Genomic DNA, 21,557 nt, shown 5'->3' with positions numbered 1-21,557 from the left:
AGCCCCTGTTCAAATGTGGAGTGAACATTCAGACTGCCAGTTTCAGCACTTTCATACCCCTTATTCTGCGAGTACCCTAACTTCACAGCTGGGTTTCAAAGGTGTCTCTTTCCATCAGCAAATGCCTTCTGGCAAAAGCAACTTTGAGTGCTGAAATTATGAATTTAGTCTCTTGCTTCTCTTAGAGTTTGATTCCAAATTCTTCTATTAGCTCTTTGGGAAAGCTTTTCTTTTTTCAATATTTCATTCAACTATGTAAGAGTTGGCCCTAATTATGTAGACCACCATTACTGGGAGTGTAACCCTTCATCAAGGCTTCATTACTCTCCCTCCAGCCTGCCTGCTCAGGCCCTTCCTGTCTCAAGAATGGGAACAGAAGGGAGGTGAGAAGAGGAGATGGTGTCTGTTTTTTTTACATTGTTTCAGGGAGCAGAAGCTTACACTTGCTCAGGAAAAGCCCCCCTTTTTCAGAAAGAGATACTGTTACCTGGAGTTTCTCTACTTACCTAGACAATCTCATATGGTTCAACTTACCCCTTTTTGTCCAGTAGCTCACATGAGAAGAGATCGCGGCGTCCGGCCACCAGGCAAAGAGAAGAAGAGAGGAGGAGCTCAGCCCTGGGGTGTTCTGGCCAAGGGACATGGCTGTATGGTGGCAGCCACTGCAGGCGGGTAGGCTGGCCGCGCGAGCGGAGGGCTGAGCAGAGGCCGCGCGTGCCCAAGGCCTCGCTCTCTCAGCCCTGCTCCTAGGGCAGAGAGCACCGAGTGCCAGCCGAGGGGGGCCAAACTACGCGCGCGAAGCGCCAGAGCCTCACTCCTCTCCCAGGTTAGTCCGCGTGGGCTGCGGGGCCCGCCGACCCGGAGGCAGAAGGGCGCCGCCGCGAACGCTTCCCGGGAACGTAGCCTCCAGCTGCGCCACGCGGCGGCGCGTGCTCAGGCCGCGCCCTTGGCGCACGTGCAGACCGCACCGGGCGGACGGCGCCTCCCACCCAGCGCTCGGAAAACGTCGGGGGCCGCAAGTGTGTCTCCGTTAACAGCTCTTTATAGGGCGCATCCAGATATTCCTGTTATTAAATATTTTTAATTGGTGGTACCCACCCTTTGAACCGGTGTGGTGTCACCATTGTGAGGACTTCTCACCCCCACCACGCTGACAAATCCCCTTTTGGATTCCTTAACCCGAGGAAAAGCACTTTTGTGCTTGTGGTTGTTAAAACTTGGTCTAGCTCAGTTTAAAACAACAGACCCATACTTCATTCACAGATTTCCATGCTTGGCCCGCTCCTCTTGAGCGTGGATTGGGTGAGGGTGAAGGAGAAGGAAGGTGCCCCTCTTCCGCGTTTGTCCTCTTTGGCCTGGCGCGGGTGGCCTGCTGTACAGAGCAGCTCCTCACATTGAGCTGTACCGCTCTCTAAGGGCGGCGTTCAGCTGCACCCCAGACAGTGGAGCAGCCTAATTTCCCCTTTGGCCCCATGCAATCCTTCCCTCTAACCCTTTTTAGGTGGGTCAACTCTGGTTTGGCCAGGCAGCCCCTGGGACTCAACGCTATGACTCCTGCCACTCTTTCTTCCCCTCTCCTGGGAGCTCCAGCACAGAATAAACATTTGTCCGGTTTTTTGAGCCCAGCCCCGGCTTCCTGTCTTCATTCCCAAGGGTCCTCCTGGGTAGACTATCAATTATATGGTCACCCTATCCAAGATCCACTTAAATCCTGTCTTACAATCTCTGGCAGCAAAGAAAACGGATGCAGTGGTCCTATCCTTTACTTGCTAGGCACAAATGTGAACCCTCAAAGGGCTTCACGCTTTGCTACTGGAGGCTACTCCAGCTGCAGCCTTCTGCCTTCAGAAATTTCGACATTTGCAGGCACTTATCTGTGTGATTTCTCTCCACCCCTTTACCACCGCATCCTCACTCTTCTGGCAAGCTGTGGCAACAACTCCAGGTGGAAGCTCTCAAGTGGGCCTGTCAGGTATTGCTAGGAATGGAGACACCAAGGTCCAGTGATTTCATATACTCCGAATATCTCCAGTCATTCTCCTGGTGCTTGAGTCCCCCAGTTCCATGGGGAGGGGCAGAGGCTTCACCTGACAACAGTAAGGCCCATATCCTCTGTATTTGAACCTTATACATGATAATATGTCAATGGCTGCCCGAGTCAGAGGCCATGCAAATCTCCTACCTAGGGAGTCCTGTGGGACAGTGTGCCCAGCCCTTGCGGTACCCTTTAGGATGCAGGGGAACATGACACATTGTTTTCATCTTTGGGGTTTTATCAGCAATTCCAAGCAAACAGAAAAGTCTCTGCCAAATCCCCGTGACAACACTTAACTTTTGAAAATGAGCATTAAAATTCAAGAACAATTGTTAATTGCTAGTTTCTTAATGCACATAGTAAAACAAAAGCCCCATTAATTATTGGTACACTTAATACTTATCTGTTCATTGTGCAAAAATTACCATCTGTATTTCAGGTCCAAATTTCTTGGCTCTTTTATACATTAAATCTTGCACACACAAAAATTTTTTTTTCCAAATTACAGGGTTTTCATTTAAGTTTATTAGCAAAAATTAGTTCTCTCCTTCCAACAATTGCAAATAATCACTTTTGTTCCTTAGCTATAGGAAGCCCACTACTCCCCTGCCCTCCCCTTCTTTTCGTAAGTCCCTAAAAAGGCAGTGACTTTAAAATGGAAATGACTTTGCTCCATCTTGACAGTGCTAAGATCCCTTTCTTCAATCTTGGGCTTGGATCAGCTTCTCAGCCTTGGAAGCATGAATGCCCATTTTTCCCTCTCCTAAGTCCTTCCAGCATTTGGGATGTACAAGGCAGACAGGTACGTGCCCTGAGGGGAACCAAGCAGGTAATTTTGTGGCAAAAGAGATAAGAGCAAGGAGGATGACTTTAACTGAAAACGAGTTTGAACATTCAGAGAGGCACATAGAACAAGCATCTATACATCCTCTTTTAACAAATATTAATATTCTGCCTCACTTGCATTTTTAAAAAATCTGACTGCTTAAGCTTTTTATTCCTTCCTATCCTTCTTCCCTCTAGCTCCAGAGGAAACCACTACTCGAAGCTGATATTTTAATACTCTCTTTTTACTTCACATGCATTAATAAAGAATAGGCATTTTAAAGTTATATCCAACTGTACATATCCCTCAACTTTATTTTCAATATGTTAGCCTTGTTAATGCATGTATATGTGGTGCAGCACTTCATTATATATTTGAGTATCTCTTGTACCAGGGACACAACACTGAACAGAAGATACAAAAGTTGTTGCCCTCTATCATCAAGCTGTTGTTCACTTGCTCTTTGTGCACTTCTAAGTTGTGCCTACTCCCCCCCGGGCTCCAAAACATCTCATGGAGCTTACCTTCTTGAGAAGGACATACAATATTTAGAACGTCAGGTGGTGTTAGGTGTTCCGGAAAAGATGAAGCTGGGAAGATTGAGAGAAAAGCTATAAAAGTAGCTGAGGAGCCTGGGGTAATGACTTGATTAGGGAAATAAATGCTTGAGATTTAGCAGTCAAGAATTTAAAGTGGGACTAGTCACTGTGGCCCCATCTTTCTCCAGCCACATCCAGCTGCATGGAAACAGGACTAGAACAGGCAGGGCAAGAATGTTTTCTTCCCTTCTTTTTTTTTGCCCAGGTGCTCTGGGTCCTTCATTTAAGTACTATATTGTATTAAATTATAAGAATATGCCATGATTTATTAACCTAATTTACAGATATGTGTTGTGTTATTTTTGCTATTTCAAACACTGCTGCAGTAAGCATCCCTGTCTGTGTGCTCACATGGGAATTTCTACTCTAGCATGTATATCTAAAAGTGGAATTGCTGGGTCATGTGGTATACTTTAATTTTACTGGATATAGCCAAATTAGTCCCAAAAATTATTATACCAATTTACCTTCTCACCAGTAGTGTATAAAATTTCACATGTTCTCCTTGTCAGACTTCTAAATTTTTGCCAGCCTAAGGGGTATGAAATAGCATCTTACTAATTTTTTTTTTTTACAATATTCTAATTTCAAACTTGAGCACCTTTTCATTTATAAGCTGGTCTTCTTTGTCTATCAACAAATCTCCACCCCATCACTCACTGAACAAGATGATATTAAGTGCTACTATGTACTTGACATTGTGATAAGCAGAGGAACAACAACAAAAAAAAGGTAGCAAAATAGACATAGACATTGCCTTCCTAGAACTCACAATCTAGTGCAGGGTAGGGAGGGGTGGGAGTGGGGGGAAACCAAATAATCACAAATGCAAAGTGTAGCAACATGAAGGACATTAACAGTAATCTAGGAAGATTTAAGAGATCAACTTAATTGAACTAGGACAGTAAGAAAAACGTTCCCTGAAGCATCATCATATGCATTTAACAGCTAAGAAATAGTTCAGCAGCTACAAAACACTGGGCACCACCAACATTAATACGCCAAGAGCTGCAGAAGTGTTTTTTTACCTTCCCTGATGGCACAGAGGTGGGCTAGATGCCCTGGCGGACATATGCTTACCCTGGAGCCCTTGCCCAGACACACCCAGGCACCAGGAGTGGGAGGCTGGTTTTCTCCTGGCTCCCTCCTGCAATTTTGAGACTATTATTTCTGCACAGTGTATCCAGTTTATATCTTGTGCAATTTTGAGACTATTATTTCTGCACCATGTATCTCACATCATCTGGTTATACTAACCTATACATGCTGACCCAGTAATTCCCTTTTGGATATTTTAAGAAAAAATCTATAGGAAAAAAACTTTTGCTTAAGAAGTTAAAAGTAATCAATGTCATTATAAAAACCACTATCAAAACAATCCAAATATGTTGTGACAGTAGGGGACTTACTAAGGAGATCTTACCAATGTGTAACAACATGGAAAAATATTTGAGAAACATCTTTTTTTTTCAAGGATGATACAAGCAAGACTTTATCTACAGTGTGGGTATATGTAAACAACATGTTAAGGTGTGAGGGTCATGGGTGAATTTACTGAAACAAGAAAGGCATTCCAAGGCCCTTCATCATTTTGTTTCTGCTTGGTCTCCAACCTAACCTATTGCTGTATCCCTTCATGCATTCCCCCTCAAATGATGCAGCATTATATGCAGCTCCTTGAACATAACATGGCTCTGGACACATCAGTTAGAGGTTAACAGCTTTGCCTTTGTGGCCGGACATTTGAAGCCTGAATTTGAAGGCTGAATCTGCCATGGGGAGTATTACTTCAGGTGAATTACTTTACCTCTCTGGGTTTTCCCTCATTATAAAGCAGGGATATAATACATGTATTAGGTTTCTTTAATGCAAGTAACATCTGACAAATTACCTTAATCAAAAAGGGAGAATTATTGGACTGATAGCAGGGAGCCTACTAAATCCCAGGATGGGCTTCAGAAATTGAGCCAGACCTCAGGGATTAGAAATGAGAACACCATGTCAGTTGGTCCTCGTCTGTGGTAAGGATTCAGGCTCCAGGTAGCTCTAGGCTTTCATCTTTCCAGCTCAGCAGCCCAAAACTAAAATGTCCCTGCTAACACTATTTTGAAAAGTTCTGGGGAAGGCCTCAGATTGACTCAACTAAGTCATGTACTTACCCCTAGAACTATCACTGAGCCCCAGGGATGGCCTCACTTGTGCTCCTGTGCTCAGTAAGCAGGGATTGTCAAAAAAGGAAGAGAGAGAGAAACACTGGGCAAAGACAAGAGCTACCACACACCCTAGAATGGGGAGTTGTAGGGATTAAGTGAAATGATGGCTACAAAATACTTAGCACAACGTCTTTCAAGCAGTAAGCATTCAATAAATGGTAGCCATTAACTCACCTGGCTGTGATGAGTTTAGCAGTTAATCCCTCCTCCTTGATGCGCCACTCTTTAATCTTAGCCAAGTTCTGAAAATTGAAAAATACAAACTGACTCCCATTCAACTAAGCAGGCTATTTATTGAAATAAATCAGTGATGTTACAAGGGTGCATTTCATGAGGCCTAGAAGGCTGGGTGTTCTTAAGTGCATTGTGCATGGCTACTAAGACTAGAGAATCCTCTGCTCAGTCAGCAACACATATATTCTGGACTCCCTCCCTGTCAATGAAGATGCACTGAGAGTCATATTGTTGGATCTGGGCCAGGCTCCACACACAAACCAGTGATCTCCTTTGGGTCTTCTGAAACTAAGTCTATAAAATTCCGTAACAGTAGGGTAGCACCCAGCTTTGACATTATTTCATACTGTGCAAACCACTTCACATCTTTGGCTTTCAGTGTCTTCATCTCTATAAGGAAGTGATTGGACCAGTTGATCTAATTTTTTGAATGGTGAATTCCTGGAGGAGGAAATGGTTTCCATGGTGAATTTAATATAAGAGCTGCAGTTGAATGCAGTTGTCAAGGAGTTTTAAAATTGAGTTTTGGTCATTACTACAGGAAATTTATTTAAAAAGGGTGTAAACAGAGTTACAAGTCAAACTGTTCAAAGTTGGTGATCCCCTGCATACATAAGTTCAAAAGCTTTATAAAGTCCAATATATAGACACATCATTTCCAAATGGTTATATGTTTGTAGTTGTTTTTACAAAAGTCTGTAATCATATCTGAGAATGTAGCTTTATTAAAAAAGTATTATCTACTAGCACAGAGTTTTCTCCACACACCATACAAACACACACATAATTCATTACATTTTTAAGCTTCCTCTCCAGTGAGAATCCTCTGATACTGAGTAAGACTGATATTTTAGCTAAAGCTTTCTGCACATTCCTTAATTTCAGGGTTCCTAGAGTTTATTTCGAGTATGAATTCTCTGGTGTTTAGTGAGAGCTGAGCTTCGACTGAAGTTTTTCCCACATTCCTTACAAGCATAGGGTTTTTCTCCAGTATGAATCCTCTGATGATCATGCAGATTGGTTTTCTTTCGGAAGGCTCGCCCACATTCATTACATTCATAGGGTTTTTCTCCAGTATGAGTTCTCTCATGCTGAATGAGGGATGAACTTTGACTGAAGGCTTTCCCACAGTCAATACATTCATAGGGTTTCTCTCCAGTGTGGGTTCTCTCATGTTGAGTGAGTGATGAGCGCCGACTGAAGGCTTCTCCACATTCATTACATTCATAGGGTTTTTCTCCAGTATGAATTCTGTGATGCTCTATGAAACTTGTACTCCTTTTGAAAGCTTTTCCACATACATTACAGTGGTAGGGTTTCTCTCCAGGATGAGAATTAGGTTGTTGACTGAAGTCCTGCTTACAATTATAGGGGTTCTCTCCAGTATGGACCCTCTGGTGGTCAGTAAACTCTGTAATGTGACTGAAGTCTTCCCCACAGTCATTACAATGATAAGATTTCACTTCAGTCAGAGTACTTTGATCTTGAGTAAGAGATGAGCTATGCTTGAAATCCATGCTGTAGTTATTGCTTTGGTAAGGCTTGCCTCTCTTATGAATCCTCATATGTTTATAAAGGGATGGGCTCTGACCAAAAGCCCTCCCACATATGCTACATTCAAAAGGTTTCTCTCCTGTATGAGTCCTCTCATGCTGCACAAGAGAGGAACATCGACTAAAGGCCTTCCCACATTCCTTACACTGGAAGGGTTTCTCTCCACTGTGCGTGACCTCATGTTGAGTGAGGGATGTGCCATGCCTAAAAGACCTCCCACACAAATTACAACGGTAGGGTTTCTCTCCAGTGTGAATTCTCTGATGTTGAACAAGGGAGGAGCTGCGCTGGAAGGCTTTCCCACAAAGACTACACTGGTAAGGTTTCTCTCCAGTATGAGCATTCTCATGCTGACCAAGGGATGAGCTATGCCTAAAGGCCTTCCCACACACATTACATTCAAAGGGTTTCTCCCCAGTGTGAATCCTTTGGTGCTCAGTGAGTTGCGTTTTCCAGAGGAAGGTTTTCCCACAGTCAGTACATTCATGGTGTTTTTTTCCAGGATAAATTCCCTGATCTGCACCATTGGGGTAAGTGCCCTCTCCTTTATGAGTTTTCTCATGTTTACTTAGTGATGATCTATGAATAAAGGCTTTTCTACACTTATTACATTTATAAGGTTTCTTTTTTGCAAGGATATTATTCTGATTAAGTAAGTCTGAATTATGTCCCAAATTGCTTCCAAGTGAATCATATTCACTAGGTCTTGAAGGAATGTTCAGTTGTGTAGCTAGGTTTGTGTTCAATCTAGAGTTTCCACCGAATTTATTTTGCTCAAAACTTTCCTCTGGTGTGAGTATTTTCTTCGGGGTGGAGGCCTCTGGCCCCAGATATCTCTTCCAGTTTTGCTGATGCCTCTCTAACTGGCTACTAACACCCCAAGAATCTTCTAATGTGGCATGTGAGAGATCACAGGTGCTATGGAATACTTCAGATATCCTCTGCTGAAGATTTGACAATTTGGCTTCAGGCCTGGTCTTCCAGTCTGAAAGAAATCCGAAGTACAAAAGTTCCCTATTTCCTCCTGTTTAAATAAACTGCTAGAGTAGTAATGAGTAAATGAAAGAGATATAAATTACATATGGTTCTGTTTTGAAATTAGCCCCGTAGCTTGGGGAGAAGACCTGAAATGGATGGAAAAGAGATGACAGTGTAGACTGCAAAGCCAGAGTGTATAGTAAGTCCAGAATGAGGAAGCCCACCTAGGAGCACTGGCTAGGGGCTAAGGGAATACGTGAGCACAAGAGATACAAATGGTACAGGATCACAGTCCACCATGCAGGATCCTATCTGCTCTCCACGCTTCCTGTCCATTTTACAAACCATCACAAAATCTATTTTCCTAATACATCTATTTCATAGTTTCTTTAAAGTCACCTCTGAGGTTCTAGATCTTTAAATCCTGCTGAAAAAAATCTGCAGCCAGTAGTGACCTGACTGCAATGATTCTATAATGTATTTGGAGACCAAGAGCTATACTTTGCAATCTGATTAAAAACTGTTATTTCGGGAGGCAGATGATCCTTGCCTTTACAATGGGGCTGTGGCTTTAGTCTATTTGAGTTCTGGTTCTATATTAATCACCTCCCTTGTCCAAAAGGATTTATTTTAATTTGCCTAATAAACTGTTCCCTAACCTCCTGTTTAACTTCAAAATACTTATACCAGAGAAATAATTTCTAGGTTCTAAGAATGGTAACCTTTACAAACTAAGGGGAGGGAGGTTTCTGGAGTGATCAAAGTGTTTCATATCAGTAAGAGTTTGGATTAGATGGATGAGTACATTTATCAAAACTAAACAGATGGTACATATCAGAGTTGGACATTTCATTTTATGTAATGTTTTCTTAAAAAGAAAGAACCATTAACAAATACTGAACTTTAGTTAATGATGCTGAAGCATGTAGGAGTGAAATGTACATATGCCTACTACTTACTTGGAAATGAATCAAAAAGTAAGAAGGATTGATAGATAGGTGAATAAAGCAAATATAACAAAATGTTAACAACTATAGAATCTTGGTGGTAGATGCATGGTGTTCACTGTGTAATTTTTTCAACTTTTCATATGTCTGAAAAATTGTATAATAAAATGTTAGAAGGGAAAAAACCAGCAACTAAGGGGCCCTAAACTCCAAAATTCATGACCCTGGAACAAGACTCAATTCTAAATTTCTGAGGACAAAGAATGGATTTGTATTTCTTTTAGAATATTTCTTAGAAGGACATTCAAGAAATGTTTGTTGAAATGAATGAATAAGAAAGTTCCTTCCCAGATTCCAATACAATCAGTCAAGTCATTTCTGACTGCCTACCATATGCTCTGCAATACAGATAGAATATACAGAAATATAATAAACAGACTCTTCATGCAGGGGCTTGAAATCTAAGACTAGAAAGAAGACTCCATCTTTTTAACCAAAAGCAAAACCATCAGATAATATATTATTATATCTGAGTTTGTGTAGTAGAGATGATATAAATGGTACTTGTGATCAGGGAAGGAAGAAACAAATATTAGTATATGTCAAGTTTCATGAATTAGACAGACCTTGAACTTAAAGAATAGATGGCTTTGGATAGGCAGAAAGTGTTATCTAATGAGGGAAAGTGTATGCTACTATAGAGAACATCAAAAAGAAGTCCATACTAAAGTGAGCTTATTTTAGCAGGAACAGAAAGATTATACTGGAAAATACGATGGGAGGGACCTTTAAATCAAGGGGAGGTTTCTGTTTCCTGTAAGGAGGTACAGGCAGTAACAGCAACGTTTTGTCAGAGGTGGGTGGCTATGAAGATAAAGTATTAAAATCCATTATGGTCCACCAAGTGATGAATAAACAAAATGTGGTATAGCCATACAATAGCATATTACTCAGCATAAAAAGCAATGAAGTACTAATATATGCCACAATATAAACAAACCTTGAAAACATTATGCTAAGTGAAAGAAGTGAGTCACAAAAGGCTACAAACTGTATGATTTCACTTATGTAGACTATCCAGAGTAGGCAAATCCATGCAGATTAAAAGCAGATTAATGGTTGCTGGGGGGAATGGGGAATAGAGAGTGACTGCTAATGGGTATAGGATTTCTTTTTGGGGTAAATTTTCTGTAATTAGAGAGTGGTGATGGTTGCACAATTCTGTAAATATCCACAAAACTACTACATTGTACACTTAAAAAGGATGAATTTTATGGCATGTGAATTATATCTCAATAAAGCTATGATTATAAAAATCCAATATAGATTACAAAAAGAAAAGATAGTTAGCAATTTCAACTGGGAATTAATCTACACCTGGGGCCTGGTTTTGGGTGCCACTAGTGTAAGTTAAAAGGCAGTAAAATCTAAGATCTTCTCAAAGGAGGAAGACAACCTGGATTGAAAAAGACTAAACTGGCCTGAGAGAGTAGAAATCCAGTGGTTTCTAACAGGCAAAGGACAAATGGGTAATGGGCAAGGTAGCAAAATGTGCTGGCTGGGGATGGGATAAAAGATGATTAATTTAGACTTCATGTATCTAAATAGAACTGCATGGACTTCCAAGTGGAAGGGTCCTGTAAGAAGGAAAAGAAGTGACTGGGGTACAGGAAAGATGATTTCTGAGCCTACATCACAGCATAAAGAGCTGCAGCTACCAGAAGGCAAGCACCCTTTTAGGGTGGTCATATGGAAAGAAAGGGGAGAAAGCTGGAGAGTGACTCCTTAAGGCAGAAGTGCTTAGGGGGAAAGCAAGAAAAGCCAGGAATCTAAAGCCAAGAAGTAAGTACTTAGCAAGCTGGGAGACCAGGACAGGATGATACTCCAGGAACCGTGGAGAGAGGCAGTGAACCAAACTGGCAAGAACATGGGATGGAAGATGGTCTTGCTTTCCATACAGGTGTTGGAGGAAAGAGCACAGACAGGGGAAGAGTTCTGAAGGCAAGTTATAGAGGGAGGAAGGAACAAGGCTTAGGTATTTCCTGTAAATCTGGGGCCACTGACTGGGAGCAACAAGACAAAACAAGGAGGAGACACAGTTCAATTCATTAGTGAATGAGAAAGAAAAGGAGCTTCTAAATAATGAAGGGAGGCTGAAGATACCAGAGGAGAAACAGTCCAGCAAGTAGGGTTACAATATACACAGAGATGGTCTTCTGAGTGTAGCCTTTTCCTCTTAGGCTGACCAGCAGCAGCAGCGCCCTATCGGAAGACGGCACACAGAGAGGTGTGCTCCAGATGGCTCAGCCTCCTCCTCAGGCCTGGGGGCTTCCAGAGCAGCCACCTGGAGGTGTGTCCCCCTCCCTCAGCCATGCCGCTGTCTGCATTAACTTCCACATGCCTGACTCTCGCTCATTTACCTGGACACAAAGGTCTTTGGATTTCTCCCTCTGATATCCATGGCTCTTCTCCTTGCTCCAATTTGAAGATCACCTCTGGCTTGGAAACTTGATATCCTGCTCATGGGCAAATACACAAGATTTGGTTGTTTGGTCAAGTGAACAAAGACCCCCTCCTAACAAGTCAGTACTACTTGATCCTCAGAAACTCTGAAGGAGAAAAAAGGTGTAACTTGAGGAGTCATGCAATCAAATGACTTATTTCCAGTTCTTCAAAAGAAAGACCTTTACCTCAACAGCAGGCTCAGAAACCTGTAAAGCTAGGTGCTGAAGAGGAACAAGCTCTGACCCTGAACCTCTTGCTCAGTTACCTGATCTATGAGCCCCACAGCCTTAGCAAATGAGAAAGGAAAGACCTGCCAACAGGAAAGACACCAAGATGTGGTCCTTACCAAGAGAGACCAGGTGGCTATAGTTCTCCAGCATCACATCCCTGTACAAGCGCCTCTGAGCAGGGTCCACGTGGTGCCATTCTTCCTGGGTGAAGTCCACAGCCACATCTTTGAATGTCACTGATTCCTGTAGGATCACATTCCTGCTCAACTAGGGATCAACCCCACAAATATTCTCAGTGGCGATACTGGGAACATACTGTAGGGTCATCAGAAGTGGAGATCACATGTTTGATATCCTGAGGGGGCAATGTCGGGTTAAATATGCTAGTTGTTTACATAATTTTGTAAAGGATCCAGTATGGCAGACAGGAAAGTCATGATGGATAATAGGTCCTGCAATCCTGTACCCCTACCTAGCTGTGTTCTCCTTCAAAGCCAAGCCTCTTTATACAATCACCAGTTCCTCACTGCTCATGTACTTCATTATAAAATCCAAATATAGTAGGGAAAAAAATGACAGCCTACCTTCACCCCCCATCACCAATCCTACCTCCTAGAAAAAAAAAACACTCTTGACGGTTTGGTATGTACACGTAAGAGTCCTTTTTCCATGTTTCATGTACACACAGTCTTATTTTGTGAAATATACTGTTTTACAACTTGCTTTTTGCATTTAACTACAGATCCTGGAGATCTTCCCATATAACTTCACCTTATCCCTTTGAATTGCTTCATTGTATTCCACAGTACAATTGTATCATATTATACTCATTGCCTAAAACCAAGAGCAAAAGTAAGATTTTTTACTAAAAGTAAGATTCAAACATACCACTCACTGGGCTCCAGTCACGCTGATCTGCCTGGCTGATCCCTGAATACATCAGCTTATTCCCACTCTGGGCCTTTATGCTTGTTACCCACCCTTTCCCAAGGATCACCACATGGTCGACAACCAGTTACTCATTAGTCAGGGCTCATCTCAAACATACTCTCCTCAGAAAAGTTCTTGACACCTCCCTTTACCACGTTTAATTTTTCTTCTAGTACAGGGATCTCTCATTGCCCAGATTCCTGCACCTGAATCAGGAAACAAACAGATTCAGATAAAAAGGTCACTTGTATTTCTGACAACGATCTAAGATTAGTCCCGTTAACTTCTCGTCTCCCCCATTGGGAGCTCTGTGAGAAAAGGGATTTTGTCTAACTTGATTGGTTATATGCCCAGTGCCTAGAACGATGCGTAGCACATAGGGATGCTTAAAAAATACTTGAATGAAGACCAGTCCCTGTTAGCAGACATTTGGATTATTTCCAATATTTTGCTACTATAAACATTACTGCAATATAGTCTTAATGTAAATATGCAAGAATTTCTGTAGGATAGCTAGTTATAATTGGAATTGATAGGTCAAAGATCTTCTCATGCTTCTTACCCACCTCCAATCAATTCTCCATTACCACCCCACTGAAACTAGGTTGGCTGAGGTTCCCCAGTTGTTATTCTGCTGCTCACGGGTTGACTTTCGTCTTGTCTCACTAGGTCTTGTTAAGCCATGAGACACCTGCTGCCACACCCTACCAGAAATATCTCCTTTAGTCCTGGTTAGATTTCTGTCTCAAAAAAGTGTACAGTAAAATATGGTAAAGACAGTTAGTGTGAAAGGACATTGAAAGCAGAGCTGTGAGTTCACTGCAGCAGTGAGAGAAGACTCCCTGCAAGTTTCAGCCTTTTTGTACCCTTTGCCCTGTGTGCTTAGCTATAGCTGAACTGAGCCCCCTTTCGTTTTCTGGAGGGTATCATTGTCTCCCCACCTTCCTAGCCATCTTTCCTTTGCTATTCCATTTCATAGCTCAGGTGTAACTAATAGACCTTCCTCAGTCTTTCGATGGCCCATCAGAGGATCAATCCCCCATATTATGTGCTTTAAGCAATTTTGGACACCCACAATTATTCAAATAAACCTACTAATCTATTTAATGCTTGTTTCTCTGGTTAGATGGTGAGCATCATGATGTCAGGGACTATATTTTATTTTCTTTAACTTTAAAACATCAGCATCCAGCAAATGCCTAAGCCACACTATAAACATCTGTTTCCTGACTGAGTTGAGATTTGAATTTTAGAGAAGTCAGGAGGGCCCCTACCAATAAGGTACATGAACTCATCCACACATACATTAGCTCCTCCAGATCATATTCCTGCACAACACCGCAGCCATGTTCCCAAAGTTTCCCAAAGATAAGGGCTGAAACAGGAGACTTTTCTGATCAAGGTGATGGATCTGACTGTGGCAGATAAGATGACACTAGGTATTTACTAGCGCCTGGCTGTACCTTATGCACTGTGGCAGAATAAAAATGCAAATGAAAAACACTGTAGTCCTTGAATAGGTTTCAGTTTATTTTAAAATGTGTTATTTATTAGAGCATGATTATGAGACAATACATAGTAAGGGGAGGTGCTACAGGCATTCAGAGTAAGGAAGACGGGGAGAGAGGCTTCAAGGCAGGCTATGCACGGGTCTGAAGAGGTAAGTACCATTGGGATGGGAGAAGAAAGAGCGGGAATCCAATCCAGGGATTACCAAAGCTGCACTTGGGATGGGCAGTGGTCAGCAAGGAAAAAGGGGTTGGGCCAAGTTAGACATTTTAAGTAAGGTTGTGACAAGTAACACCTTCTCCCCATTGCCTACTCTGTCCTCTAAACATACAGCCCCTCCGGTTAGTAACAGATGGTTGTCGGATTCCTCTGCTTAATGGGTTTCCCATATTTATTACTTGGCCTCATGATTATATTGTTTCCCCAAACAGGATGCACTAATGGGAGAAGGTATGCTGACCACTAAATAAATGTCCACTCCACGCCACTCATCATTTCTTGCCTTGACAGAGCAGTAACTGGACTCTGTTCTACCTCTGGCCCACCAACTTTTTCCCTCATACCATTACAGTCACTTCTCTAAAATACAAATTTCATCTTGCTTACAAACCTTTCATTTCTTTCTGCTTTTCTGTATTCCTACCAGCCACACCCTAGTCCATGCCACCATCTCTTATCTGGACCACCGAACCTCCTAATTTGTCTCTCTTCTTTTCCACTCGTGTACCCCTCCCAAATCTGTTTTCTATATAAAAACCAGAGTGGTATTATTAAAACCTGTTAGATCAAGTCACCCCTTTGTTCAAATGCCTCCAGTGGCATCCCAAGTAAAAGCCAAGTTCTTTATAGTGGCCTACATGCCCCTTCATGATCTGACCCTCTGCTATCTTGAGCCTCATCCCCAACCCGCTGCTGCCCCACTTCACTCACCCAGCCTTCCTTACCATTCCTGGAACCACTAAGCCTGCTTCTACCTGGGAGCCTTGGCTTTGCTGGTGCCCTTGACTTGGAAGCCCTTCCTGCAGATATGCACATGGCTCTCTGCTCCCTTCCTTCAGCTCTTTGTTCAAATGTCATCACGTCAGGGCAACCCTCCCTGACCACCCTACATAAAACAGTGCCCCCATCCAGCACTGTCACTGTTTTTTTTCTTTTTCATAGTCCTTACCACCTGACATATTTTTAAGCAGAATGTAAACTCTAAGAGAGCAGGACTGTTATCTGTTTTCCTTATGGTTGAACCTCCATTGCCCAGACCAGGCCTGGCACATAGTAGGCACTCCATAAATGTTTAATAAATATCTTTCTTGAGATTAAAAATTAGATTCCTTTGTGTGAGTTTCAGAGCTGTTCAAACCTAGTCCCACCTCACTTCCACAGCCCCAGCTCTGGCTTCTCCTCCCCTCGGACACAACTCGGCATGAAGTGTTACAGCAAGACTCAGTCAAGTTCTCTTTGGGGCTCCATCCCTACCCCCACATTTGGGCCAAGTGCTCTCTCACACCTGCCATGGCTCCCCACCCCCAGGCCTCTCTCCAGCACAGCCCATAAGACACTTCATTATGGTGTCTGTTACCTCCTGTTCATTATGCTCCTAGAGAGTCACCACCTATGCACCTCTGAATCATCAGGGGCCAGCCGGTTCGGTACAAAAGACAATCAAGAGTTCGCAGTACTCAAAGGGTAAACTGTACACTGAGATGTGGGTGTGAGTTAGCCACTCTGCGTCAGACCAACTTTACAGCATTCCCAGTGCTGCAGGGCACACCTTGGACTGTAATAAATGACCCAGTAACATCTTGGAGACACTGCTCACCCTTCTTCCAGATGTAACTGGACCTCATTATCAACCCCTTTTAAAAATTAACAAGTTTATCAGAAAGTTTCAAATGTTCCCCTTCCCCATGCTGACACAGAAAGGACCAAAGAATTCACATATACTAAGCTGAGAAGACTCAATTTCATGGGCCCCAAAGAGCTCCACAACTAATAATGTATAATATCCTTGGGTGAGTAACAGACCTGGAGAGCGAAATCTCACCTATAACATGGGTTCCCTGAACTGAGGAAATGGGAGTTTTAGAGCACTTCCACACAGGTCAACATGTGCAAATACAGAGACACACTCCCTCCAACTCTGACAACTGACTCTAGAGGAAAAATCAGCTCAAACTCTGACCCAAACTTTATAACTTTGAAACTTTGCAAAGCTGAAAACCAGAGAATGGCAGCTAATGAGTAGAAACAATCTAATTTATAAAAACTACCCTCTAAGATCAAAGTTAGCTTGCCAGTAATAACATGTAAAGTTTACTGAAATATAGTTTGAGGTTTTCTCTCAAGTACTGTTCTCTCTGATACCAGGCCAATGATAGTTTGTTAAGCTGAGAGCTAACTACTGCGTACAGAGAGGAGGAACATTACTACTGTTTCTCCTTACATGAAAGCCCTGTTCCTAAGGGCTTACACTGTTAGCCCTTAGAAATACACATAGATGCCCTGTTTAGGCTAAGGGCACCGCCATCTACAGCATCCCAACTGGAAACCTGGACCTCCTCCTTGACTCATCATATTTTCCTTTAGGAATCACCAAGAGCCTCAAAAGTCTTCTGTATTCAGTCCCTCCCCTTCATCTCTGAAATCCAGCTCAAAGCTTCCCTTGCCAACATGCCATTAAGCCTGGCAATAATATTCTTGATCTATGCTGTCTAACATGGTACTACAACCAACATATGGCTGCTGAGCATTAGTAATGTGGCCAGTCCAAATTGCGATGTATAGTAAGTATAAAATACATGCTGGATTTCAAAGACAGTGCCAAAAAAAGAATGTTAAAATACCTCATTAATAATTTTTAAATATTGATTCATGTGGAATTGATAATCTTTTGGCTTTATTGGGGTGTTTCTAAAATTTATTTCACCTGTTTCTTTCTACATTATGGCTACTAGAAAATTTTAAATTACACATGTAGCTTATTTTGTATTTCTTCTGGACAGCATTGTTCTAGATTGTTCTAGATCTCCACCTCAGGCCAGTCTCTCCAGGCTCCTGAATTATTTTTCTGTCAAACTTTGCCACCCCATGCTTCTGTCACCGACTCTGTTCTGATTACATCATTCTCTTTTGAGTCTCCCTGACTTTGTACATTTTATTCTGATCATCATGTATGTTCTCCCTTAGTTCTACAGGGAAAACTCCTACACATTCTTCTAGAACCAGTTTAATGGTCTCTTCCTTTCTGATGCTTTTCCAGATTCCTCATCTCCTCATACCACCTTTGGCATTTGGTCCATGCTTCCATTTCAGAACTGGAGCTGTTTATTCACATTTTTCTCCCTCAACAGTTTCTCAACTACTTTTTAGTACCTCCAAAACCAACTATGTTGCAACTGTCGAGCACCACGTGGGCAATTCAGAAAACTTGCCCATGCATGGAGGGCCCTGCCAGATAATTTTTAGAAGCTCCTGAGATGGTTCCTTATAAAAGAGCAACAGCTAACATTCACTGAACACTCACTGCAGGCCAGGCACCGAGCTCGGTCGCGTCTGTGCACCCTCTCGAATTTCCTCCCTGGTGCCTTTCTGCTGTCCCACAGGAAGCAAGCAGGTACCTTCAGCTGACCGGTTCTGAAATGTGACGCTAGCTGGGCAGCACTGTGTGGCACGGATTAGCACTCCAAACATGTCTGCTGAGTGAATGGCTACAGAATCCAGGTAACTCTTACTGAAGGAAAATGAACATTCTGAGGATTAAAAAAAATTAAGTAAATCAAATTCCTGGATTATAAAAAGCAGGTACAAACAGAAAAAAGAAGGTATCTGTAGCCAAATCTAAAAACGGGTTCCTCTTAAAAACCAGCAAAACAGAAAAGTCTCTGGAAAATCTAGTGAAAAAAGAAATTAAGAAAAAAGAGTTTAAAGAGTATAAACAAACCAGTAAAATATTCAGCAGTATGTGAAGAAATGTGAAAATTTTTAGTGTAGTGGATATTTTAAGTTGACACAAAAAAGTAGACATCTCAACAACTGAGGAGGAGACTGAGAAATTGTTCCCTAATCAACCTACATAAAAACCTTGGATCTAAATGTTTTATAGGTAAATTCTTTCAAAAGACAGAAAAATATGAAAAGCAATCTGAATGTTTCTACAAATTAAGGATAAGCACATGCCACGGAAACCTGTCAAAGACCTCGCTAGCTCTAAAGCTATTTCACTTAAGACTATGGATGTAAAGAACTTTTAAAAATCTATTTTCAAAAAATTATCTACTGTAAGCGCTAGGATTTTATCCTAGTATTATTTGTAACAGTAAAAGTTTTAGAAACAACCTAAATGTCCTATAAATGGATAAACTGTATGTTCATGCAAAGCAATAGACATTAAAATACAAATAAAAGTCATAAAATTATATGAAATTTAAAATACTATAGTTGAAAATGTTTAGGGGAAAAGACATGCAAAGGGAGAAAAGATGGAAATTCACCATAGCAAACAGAGGTGAACATGTTTTTGTATTAAAAAGTCTGTATATGTATATGCTCACATGCTTCAAGGTATCTTTTAATAATGTAGTATAAGACATAAAAAAGTCAGAAAAAGAATCATATTTTTAAAATAGGGCTTAGAAGAGCAGATTCTGATATCCTAACACTGTCTTAAAGGCAAAGTTTCTCAAAAGGTTCAGTGAAAGTCACAGGTTTATGCAATTATCAGGAAATTGGGGTCACTACCTAGAAAAATTAATTTTTGCTGTGTTAGGTATAGAAAATGCAGACACAATAAAATTATGGCTTGGGGTTAAGTGGTTATGAATGTTCACTCATGTGACATCTACATAGGGAGTACGTACTTTAGAGTGAGGAGTGAAACAGCCCTGACCTAAAGGAGCTGAAAGCCTAGTACAGAAACTGAGGGGTGAACACAGCACTCAATAAGACGTAAGAACAGTACTACGACAGGTGTGCCTAGGTGCTATGGGCATGCACAGAAGGGACACCTGACCTTACACAGGGAAAACAGAGCCTGAACTGAGTCTTAAAGACTAGCTCCAGTTAGCTCAGTAAGAGGCTGTGAAAGCGGAACGCAGGACAGAAGGTGCTTGAACATCACTGACCACAAACATCATGTTCTGGTTCAGGCAAGTGCTTGGCGCCCCCTCGTGGTCCTGGCGCATCTTGTCTGAGTATGGGTGACCGACTGTAGAGCTCAAGGGATCTGGAGTCAAGCGATCAGACCCTGGTCCCTCTCCATTTCCTCTCCTTCAGTGAACACCAAGAGACCTGGTGTTCATATTAGCTTTTTTCTTATAAAACTTTCTCCATTTCTTACTGTTCTGGTGGCTTCAACTTTAAGAATGGCAAACCCCTTTTTTTATTCCTAACTAAAAATGTAGCGCACATATAATGAAGAAAAGGATGCACAGTGTTTACACAGACATCTACTAATGATCCTATAATCCTAAACATTTGCTGGGTATTCCAGGAGCCGCTTCAGGTATTTGATAGCCAAAGCAGCGGGGTGTGTCGGGGGGTATCCCATCCTCCAATTCCTCTCCACAGAAGCTCCAACTTTCAAACTCTCGCTCCTACACTTCATCCACAGCAATCTTTAAAACTCAGAAGAAATCGTACTAGCTCCCTGCTCAAAAACACTGACTAAGTGACACAGCTCTTGGACACACCAGACCTGCACATCCTGCTGTTCCTCTCCCAAAACCACTCTTGCCCAGACGTGTGCATTGACTCCCTCACCTCCTTCAGGCTCAGGTGTCCCCAACTCAGTAAGGGTAAAGCTGACCCTGGCAACCCTATCTAAACTGCATCACTACCACAAGCCCCCACCTTCCCACTCAATCCCCCCTAACTTTCTCTATCTTTTCACTGTTTTCTGAGGTACTGTCACCTTCTAAGATATTGTGAAATTTACTTACTGAATTTTTCTGTCTCCTCCTTCTAGGACGGAAGCTCCATGAAAGCAGACACCACTTTAAATTTTGTTCACTAATGTATCCTGACCACTCAGAAAAGTGTCTTAACACATCACAGCATTTCAACGATTCTCTGCTGAATGAATAGTTGAATGAATGAAAGGGTTACCTAGGCCAAAAAGAAAGCATCCAAACTCTTTTCTATTCTCATCAACCCACTGCCTGCAGCCCTCACCCACCGTCACTAAGGACAACAGTCTCATGAATATGCCCCTCATCTTCTTGCCTCCCAACTCCCCTCAACCACAAAGTTGATCAGCTCCACCTCCACTCCCCCCACCAGCTTTTCACTTATGTAGACTCTGAGCCCATTCAAAGGTGCCATCTCCACGGACTCCAACAAGCAGATCGTCTCCCCGCTCTGTACTCACAGTAGCCTCTGGATCTCTGGAATACCACCTGACACCACCCCTTTCAGGCTATATACTTCTGCAGGGGCGCTGTCTTCCCCCACTAAATTAACTTCCTAGATAAGCAGTCACATGACTCAATTACTCATCTTTTGCATTCTCCCAAGGGCCAGGCTCAGAGAAAGGGAACCATGGAAACAGAAATCTCTAACTAAAAGCCCCCTTTGTAGGGCCAGTGTCCTCTCCTTTGTCCCTGGTCACCTGCAGCCTGGTTAGGTAACCCAAATGGTCAACCAGACCATTCGATAAGAATATAACTGAACAAGAAGGCTTGGGAAACATAGCTTAAAAAGAGAAGTTTAAAGCATTCCCTAAAATTCACTGCTCAGAACACAAATTCACATTCACCATTAAAAAGGCAACCCTTACAGAAAAAGTCATTATCCCTATGAGGTGTTAGTGTGTTAAGTCATCTTAATTCTCACAGCCTACTAAGTGAACACTTTGTATGGAAAGGTGCTGATAATAGTGATTTTCTCTGGCTCTCCTCAAACCAAAGAACTGTCTCTAGTATTGTTACTTGTCTTACTCCTCAAGGCTCACCCCCTGTAAAACAAAAACATACAAGTAAAAGCTAAAAAGGCATTATATAGTGTG

At 42.1% G+C, this 21,557-nt stretch overlaps 2 protein-coding genes across 9 annotated transcripts in view; both read right to left on the bottom strand.

Annotated features, from left to right (window-relative positions):
- Positions 1-5,891, bottom strand: part of CDH3 (cadherin 3) — a 107,136-nt gene extending 101,245 nt beyond the window's left edge. Inside the window, exons 1-3 of the mRNA XM_037025288.2 lie at positions 5,848-5,891; positions 3,386-3,451; positions 535-2,846 (exon numbers count right to left, since the gene is read on the bottom strand). The gene's annotated coding sequence lies outside the window, so the exon portion shown is untranslated. The remainder of the gene's footprint in view (positions 1-534; positions 2,847-3,385; positions 3,452-5,847) is intronic.
- Positions 5,892-5,946: 55 nt separating this feature from the next.
- Positions 5,947-21,557, bottom strand: part of ZFP90 (ZFP90 zinc finger protein) — a 98,987-nt gene continuing 83,376 nt past the window's right edge. For 6 of the 8 annotated variants that reach the window (XM_073226510.1, XM_073226509.1, XM_073226512.1 and 3 more), the window contains 3 exons: positions 12,238-12,364; positions 11,807-11,902; positions 5,947-8,446 (listed from right to left, as the gene is read on the bottom strand). In XM_073226510.1, coding sequence (XP_073082611.1) covers positions 6,798-8,446; positions 11,807-11,902; positions 12,238-12,271 — 1,779 coding nt within the window. In that variant the 5' untranslated portion in view covers positions 12,272-12,364 and the 3' untranslated portion in view covers positions 5,947-6,797. The remainder of the gene's footprint in view (positions 8,447-11,806; positions 11,903-12,237; positions 12,365-21,557) is intronic. The other 2 variants (XM_073226513.1, XM_073226508.1) reach the window with 2 other exon arrangements.

This window comes from Manis javanica, chromosome 17 (assembly GCF_040802235.1).
Source record: "Manis javanica isolate MJ-LG chromosome 17, MJ_LKY, whole genome shotgun sequence".
Classification (NCBI taxonomy): domain Eukaryota; kingdom Metazoa; phylum Chordata; class Mammalia; order Pholidota; family Manidae; genus Manis; species Manis javanica.
The sequence above is the reverse complement of the archived record's forward strand: the minus strand, read 5'-3'. Positions and strand labels throughout refer to the sequence as shown.